The sequence below is a fragment of the Nanorana parkeri genome, unplaced genomic scaffold (genome assembly GCF_000935625.1).
Source record: "Nanorana parkeri isolate BGI_ZX_2015 unplaced genomic scaffold, ASM93562v1 scaffold248, whole genome shotgun sequence".
In the NCBI taxonomy this organism is placed as follows: domain Eukaryota; kingdom Metazoa; phylum Chordata; class Amphibia; order Anura; family Dicroglossidae; genus Nanorana; species Nanorana parkeri.
The window spans coordinates 2,241,327-2,249,419 of record NW_017306516.1 but is presented as its reverse complement, the minus strand read 5'-3'; the positions used below and the strand labels follow the sequence as shown (position 1 = coordinate 2,249,419).

Below are 8,093 nucleotides of genomic sequence, written 5' to 3'. Positions count from 1 at the left end.
GTCTTATTTTTGTGTCGGTTTGGTGCATTGGCAGCCCATTGATTTCAAGGCAATGCACAAATGTAGTGATTATTGTGGTGCAACATTCCATTCTACATGAGGAGATGGGAATCAGAGATGAAAGTTCTCCATTCAGAGTGACTTTTATTATGAACGCCTTAGTTCAGAGGATGAAATGCCTCCTCTCTGTATGACATGGGATTGGTCAGTCTCCTGGCACCCCATGCAGTGTCAGATTTCACATCTCTCCTGTCACGGTCTCGGCTTTGTTTTGGTTTCTTCCCCGTGCAAGATTCCGCCCCGCCCACCCTTCTCTGGCTGTTGGTACGGCCCCTCTCCCAGTGGCGGACGCGCATGCGCACAGTGCCGAGCACTTGCTAACGGTGTCATTATAGCAGGGCTATTCCCTGGCAGAAATGGCGGCGAGTCAGACAGCGGCGGTGGCCGTTGTGGGGGGCACCGGTGGACAAGGAGGAGTCGGTCCGAGCCCAGGAGGAGCGGTGCCCGGTGCAGGGGTATTGCTGGGTACGGCGGGCGGTATGTGCCCGGGTGCAATGTCGGGGTTGCCCAGCTTCCCCCATGGACCGCACTGGAGCACGGGCACCATTCACCAGCATACAGTGAGGAGCCTGGACCGGGCCCTGGAGGAGGCGCTCACCACCGGCAACCTCAACCTAAGCGGCAGAAGGCTGAGAGACTTCCCGGGCAGCGGCTATGATCTGACGGACACCACACAAGCAGGTGGGGCCATTGTCATTGACTCCTCTACCCGCTCTGTGTACACAATTGTCCTATACTCCGACCTATAGCATCCCTGCATCCTTCCTTACATCCTTCCTTCCGCCAACATCCTTCCTTCCGCCAACATCTTTGCTTCCTTCCTCCAACATTCTTGCTTGCTTGCTTCCTTCCTCCAACATTCTTGCTTCAGCCTTGCTTCCTTCCTCCAATATTCTTGCTTCAGCCTTGCTTCCTTCCTCCAATATTCTTGCTTCAGCCTTGCTTCCTTCCTCCAATATTCTTGCTTCAGCCTTGCTTCCTTCCTCCAATATTCTTGCTTCAGCCTTGCTTCCTTCCTCCAATATTCTTGCTTCAGCCTTGCTTCCTTCCTCCAATATTCTTGCTTCAGCCTTGCTTCCTTCCTCCAATATTCTTGCTTCAGCCTTGCTTCCTTCCTCCAATATTCTTGCTTCAGCCTTGCTTCCTTCCTCCAATATTCTTGCTTCAGCCTTGCTTCCTTCCTCCAATATTCTTGCTTCAGCCTTGCTTCCTTCCTCCAATATTCTTGCTTCAGCCTTGCTTCCTTCCTCCAATATTCTTGCTTCAGCCTTGCTTCCTTCCTCCAATATTCTTGCTTCAGCCTTGCTTCCTTCCTCCAATATTCTTGCTTCAGCCTTGCTTCCTTCCTCCAATATTCTTGCTTCAGCCTTGCTTCCTTCCTCCAATATTCTTGCTTCAGCCTTGCTTCCTTCCTCCAATATTCTTGCTTCAGCCTTGCTTCCTTCCTCCAATATTCTTGCTTCAGCCTTGCTTCCTTCCTCCAATATTCTTGCTTCAGCCTTGCTTCCTTCCTCCAATATTCTTGCTTCAGCCTTGCTTCCTTCCTCCAATATTCTTGCTTCAGCCTTGCTTCCTTCCTCCAATATTCTTGCTTCAGCCTTGCTTCCTTCCTCCAATATTCTTGCTTCAGCCTTGCTTCCTTCCTCCAATATTCTTGCTTCAGCCTTGCTTCCTTCCTCCAATATTCTTGCTTCAGCCTTGCTTCCTTCCTCCAATATTCTTGCTTCAGCCTTGCTTCCTTCCTCCAATATTCTTGCTTCAGCCTTGCTTCCTTCCTCCAATATTCTTGCTTCAGCCTTGCTTCCTTCCTCCAATATTCTTGCTTCAGCCTTGCTTCCTTCCTCCAATATTCTTGCTTCAGCCTTGCTTCCTTCCTCCAATATTCTTGCTTCAGCCTTGCTTCCTTCCTCCAATATTCTTGCTTCAGCCTTGCTTCCTTCCTCCAATATTCTTGCTTCAGCCTTGCTTCCTTCCTCCAATATTCTTGCTTCAGCCTTGCTTCCTTCCTCCAATATTCTTGCTTCATCCTTGCTTCCTTCCTCCAACATTCTTGCTTCAGCCTTGCTTCCTTCCTCCAACATTCTTGCTTCATGCTTGCTTCCTTCCTCCAACATTCTTGCTTGCTTCCTTCCGCCAACATTCTTGCTTGCTTCCTTCCGCCAACATTCTTGCTTGCTTCCTTCCGCCAACATTCTTGCTTGCTTCCTTCCGCCAACATTCTTGCTTGCTTCCTTCCGCCAACATTCTTGCTTCATCCTTGCTTCCTTCCGCCAACATTCTTGCTTCATCCTTGCTTCCTTCCGCCAACATTCTTGCTTTCTTTCATCCATTCTTCCTCCAACATCTTTCCTCCAACGTCCTCCCTCCGACATCCAACTTCCCTGCAGCCTTCCTCCTATATCCCACCAATGTTACTCCGGCATCCCTACAACCTCCCTCCTACATGCCACCAACTTTTCTGCAGCCTTCCTCTGACATGCTTCCACTCCTCACCTTGTCAGCCTACCTGGGGTAGAGCTGTCTCTGTGCTGAGGGTTATGGCCGGGATCTCGGGGGCCCCTCCTCCCATCTTTGTGTATGATGGTCTCTCTACTAGGAGATAGATGTGTCCTGTATTACATATAGAATGTTGAAGTGAACTTGTCACCTGGCTGAATAACATTGCGGTGCAGGGAGAGTCCAGTGACCCATCCTACCATGAACTCTTTTACTTGTAACCAAAATACTTTACATAGCCCAATGAAAAACCTGAGCATTGGGGTATAGGGCACCCATTTACACTCTGCTTGGCCTACCCCAGTGCAATGCTCTGTGCCTACGGGCCCATTCAGGTGCCTTACACACTGTTGCACTGAAATAGTGCGCACACATGCATTGTGACTTAGCCCTCGTTCACACCTGAACGTTTCGTAGCGCGTTCTACGCTCGACGAACGCTCTACAAAACGTTCAAACATCTAAATCCCATTGTGTTCAATGGGTCTGGTTCACACCTTGGCGTATTTCAGCCCGTCCCTAACGCACTACAAAACGGCCCACGCCTGAAAAGGTACAGGTACTACTTTGGGCCGTTTTTGTTGCAGGTTTCCATTGGGATACAGCCAAGTAGCCCTCGGAAATGCGCGTTTGTCACGCGATTTTTTTTTTACTGTGAATCGCGACAACCGCGCATATGCAATACGCCTAGGTGTGAACCAGGGCTTATAAATGGGCTGCCTAATGCAGCAGAACACACCACCCTTTATTTTATGTTACATGCAGTAGTGTGTTACTGTACATTGTGGTGTGCTGCAATGCATGTGCGGCGGAGTTGCATCGGGTTAATGCATTGTAGCAAAAATTGTTACCAGCACACCAAAGAGATTTGCAGCAAAACGTCCTTTAGTGACAAATTGCCATTCAGTTCAGTTTTCAGTTCAGTTTTGTAACTGAATGGCAATTTGTCATTAAAGGACTTTTTGCTGCAAATCTCTTTGGTGTGCTGGTGACAATTTTTGCTACTTCTGTATTGTTTATGTTGCTGTCCGTGGTCGCTACGAGCACCCACCTGCTCTGCAGGTTTATTATTATTCCAGTAAGGATGCAGCTGGTTTCCTACTACACTGGGTTAATGTGTTGTGGTGCCATGGACAATAAATGGCACTGCAACCCACTAATGCATGTGATCCTGAAACGCACCACACTGGAGAGATCTGAATGGGCCATAAGCAGCCTTTCAGACCTTGCACCCAGTCTTTGGCACTTTTGTAACCCTGTATCTTATAAACCAGCACTGGGCTAGAGTATGCATTACCTGCTCTCAGAGTATTGTTGGTGGGGGGCAGCCTAAATTGAGATGGCAATATTAGTAGTTGGAAATGACACTGTAGAGCTATATGTAATAGGGTTTTTCTCTATACCTTTTATGACTGTATGAAGCCTGTTGTGTTGTGGACTTCTGGAGCAATAAATGAATAAGGTCTGAAAACTGCAACTGATTTCTTTTGTTGGTCACTATGAGGATCACTGCAAATACCTCCTCTTCCTGTATGGTCATTCAAATACACCTGTCTGTGTAGGGATCGGGGAGCTTGGCTTGTCATTCATAACTGTCTGTCACTACTTTATTTCCATATCTCTATTCTGGTAGGTTCTTCTTATTGTAAAGGATCTCTGGGAAGATATTTGTGGAGTGCTTTGTCACGTGTTCCCCTGAGCGTGACAATGCTCAACATGTAGAATCCCATTATCTTTAATGGTGCCTGTTCACACCTGAGCATTGTGTCGCCCGTTGCTTGTAGTTTGAAGCTGGGAAATTGTGCATTTATGAACCTGTAGACTTGAAGACCGGGATGTTAATCCCCCTTCCTGTCCAGGCCATTTTTCAGTATTCAGCGCTGTGTTACTTTGACATTTAATCATCATGGAACACTGTACTAAAATTAATTTTGTATCAGCTTTTGGGGACAGATAGAGCTTTATTTTGGTGGTATTTAATTACCACTGAGGTTTTTATTTCTTTACTATATAGTAGGGATGCATAGATATATCGGACGCAGAAACATATCGGCCGAAAATTGCACTTTTGGCTAACTGCCGAAAGTGCCATTTTCCTGCCGATACATTGACGCATCCCTGCTTTCTTTCCTCCCTGCTGGGCGCTGCTCTGTGTTCCAGCGGGGAGGAGAGAAAGTGACAACCGGCCGAGCGCTGCAGGAGAAGAGCGCTGTGAGCGGACGGTGTCTCTCCTCCCACGCCGCTCAGCCTCCGATCACAGTCCGGCAGAGCGGTGTGGGGGCGGAGACAGCACGCGTTGTCACAGGAGGCTCTCACCCCCCCCCCCCCTGCACCGTTTGCTCAGCCTCCTGTGACAGCGTGTCAGAGAGGAGGCCAAGTACAAACCGCTGAGTGTTTGTACATAATTGAGAAGATTGTATGTGTACTATATCCTCAATTATGAATGAATGGGAGTGATCTTCCTCGCCTCCTGTTCATTCATAGTTGTAGTTACAGTAAACACACAATGTACTCAAGTTATGAATGAACAGGAACACTCAGTATAGAGGATTCCTGTTCATTGATAACAGGGGATACAGAAAAAGAGATTGAGGAAATATCAGGGGTCTTTTTAGACCCCTAATATTTCCTCGAAGCCCCTAAAAGTAAAGTAAAAAATGAATTAATAAATAAAAAAATGTAAGTTTATAAAAAATAAAATGTATAAAAAATGAAAAAAAGCATTTTCGGTTTCGGCCTGTTTTGTTTCGGTTTTTACATTTCTATTTCGGTGCACCTCCACTATATAATGAAAAAAGGTTCAAAAATTTTAGGAAAAAAAACCTGTTTTCATCACGTTATGTTATTAAACAATTATCATTACCCAATTTTTTGATAAAATATAAAAAAACGGGGTCATGTCGGGTAAATAGACACCAAACATGTCAAGCTTTAAAATTGCGTGCACCCGCGAAATCACAGAAAACTACTATACCTAAAATTGGCCATAGGCGACGCTTTAAAAGCTTTTACCGCTCATCAGTTTAGTGTTATCAGTGATTAATGGCCCTAATATTATTGCTCTCACTTTTTAAGTTTGCGGCGATATGTAACATGTGTGGCGTAATAAGAGGGGGGGAGGAGTGATTATTGCTGCCGGACGGAGGATCAGGTGAGCATATCTTCTTTATTCCAGTCTTTAAACCAGAACAAGCAGTGGACCCTTGCAGTGCTGGCATAGCCCCACTGTAAGGGTTAATTTTGTTACTTTTAATTCCCCTTTTCTGAAATAATGTGAAGTTATGCTGCTTGTCTTTGAAAAACCATCTTAGCTGGGAGTCATGCCTGCGCTTTCCTCTCCAATGTCAGATGTTGATAAGGAGGTGAAGAAGTTTGTTCCAGTTATAGGCCAACTAGGAACTAGGACAGAATCCAGCCATGTATGCAGGAGGAAATGTCAAGGTTTATATAGATGGGTAAGGGAAGCACACAAGTGACCGTTGGATTAGAATTGGCTGAGGTGACGTAGCATAGTGGAACAGCAAAGTGCCATGTTTTCTTGGTGGCTGGTTACATTTGGATTACCAACATCATTCATCAATTAGGAACAATATAATCACTTTAATGGCATTTTCATTGGAACGATGGAATTTACCTGCAATTGATCAGTTTTTTAGTATCTGTGACCATAGCAGGTTCCATCTGCTGCTGCACCATTGCCTTGCTTTTTGGTTATACAGCAATTAAATTGTGCGTGATCATTTGCGCAGTCATTGTAACATGTCCCTGTATAACAATCACTGCAAAAATCAATCAGGAGGCATGTAAATGTCAAAATTGCCTGTATAATGGGGGTATAACATAAACCTGTCAGTTGTTTAAAATGTCTTGCCCGAGGGCACTCACTGCAAGTGAACTTCTATTTCCTTTGCTAGCCAAACCCTGCTCTTTGGGACTGGTCTGTTTGCTACCTGGGCCTAAGCCACGGGGGCCACCTTCCTGTACTGTGTACCTTTTTTTAAAAGAGAACTATGTGGTAAGTGTTTTTTTTCTCTTAAAGGAGAATTTTGAGGTGAGTGCTTTTCACTCAGCCTCATAATCTGAGTCGACCTGTGACAATGAAACTGTCACAGGTCGGCTCAGTAGATCGGGAAGTGAGCGAACACATACCGGCGCTCGCTCACTTCTCGATCCTGTCACTGCAGAGAGCCGTGACAGGGGAGTGACTGCATTCTCCCCTCCCCTGTCCGATCCTCCAGCTCTGACTGGCGGAACGGACGGGGCGGGTACAGCTGGCTCTGCCTCTAGATAGGCAGAGCCAGCTGTCACTCACACAGCTGGGCGGATCCAGACATAATTGTCGGGAGCGTTTCAGCTGCGGCATCTCAGTATACCGCGAGCTGAAGCTCGCGGTATACTGAGCTTTGGGTAACGGGAGGATGCTAGTGTGTGTCCTCCCGTTACCCTTCGGAGAACTATGGGGAAAAGTCCTAACCCCATAGTTCTCCTTTAAGGGTCACAGGAGAACTTATACTAGCACCTCCCATGACGCAAAGCTAAGTATATAGTGAGCTACTGCTCGCTGTATACTGACACCGCCGCAGCCGGGACGGATCCTGACATTACTGTCGAGATCCACCCAGCTTCGTGAGTGACAGTGGACTCTGCCTAGAGGCAGAGCCAGCTGTACCTGCCCCCTTTCCCGTCCGTTCCTCCAGTCAGCGCTGGAGGATTGGAGCAGGAAGGGAGGTGAGCGAGCGACGGTATGTGTTCGCTCACTTCCCAATCTATTGAACCGACCTGTGACAGTTTCATTGTCACACGTCGGCTCTAACTATGAGGATGAATGATTTTCACTCACCTCATCGTTCTCCTTTTAAAGTGACATCAAGGGCAGATCCCCCCACCCAATGCTGCTTTAACCCCTTAGTGGCCGAGACCTTTGCTCAATCAGTGTTTGGCCAGCTTAGGCTTTACATTTGAGAAATTGGGCCCTTTTAGTAAAGTTGAACTGGCGATAGAGTTACATAGTTGAGGGTAAATGGCTGACTGGCTCTTTTTTTATTCTAAATATTGTATAAAGAAATTATCAACGTTATACTGTGTGTGCAACACTGAACTATTATTATAAGGGATGCTCAAATCATCTCTGAATTAATCCTTCCTTCTGGAGGGTGGCTACCTTTTGTACTTTACAACACACACTGGCCCCTGTGTGTGTTGTAAAGTAGTCACCACTCCAATCTCACTTCATTCTCGCGTTCTGTTTTAAGATTTGTATCCATTCCATCACGGGAGCGAGCTTGGAGTGGTGGCTACTTTACAACACACGCACAGGGACCATGGGGAAGAAAAGTAGCCTCCCTCCAGAAGGAAGGACCGTGTCGTCACCAATTCAGAGATGATTTGAGGATTTGCGAGCACGCGTCGCCACGTAAACACGCGTCTGGTGCGTTTACGTATGAAAACAACGAACGCGCTACACATGTTGGGTATCGCCGCGCACGCCAGAGTGAGAGCAATAATTCTAGGGCCAGTATTTTGGGGTATCTCTAAATT

At 46.7% G+C, this 8,093-nt stretch overlaps 1 protein-coding gene across 2 annotated transcripts in view; it reads left to right on the top strand.

The window, feature by feature from the left end:
* The first annotated feature begins 351 nt into the window (after nucleotides 1-351).
* Nucleotides 352-8,093, top strand: part of LRCH2 (leucine rich repeats and calponin homology domain containing 2) — an 83,367-nt gene continuing 75,625 nt past the window's right edge. For both annotated transcript variants that reach the window (XM_018556705.1, XM_018556704.1), the window contains exon 1: nucleotides 352-741. In XM_018556705.1, the coding sequence (XP_018412207.1) occupies nucleotides 417-741 (325 nt within the window). In that variant the 5' untranslated portion in view covers nucleotides 352-416. The remainder of the gene's footprint in view (nucleotides 742-8,093) is intronic.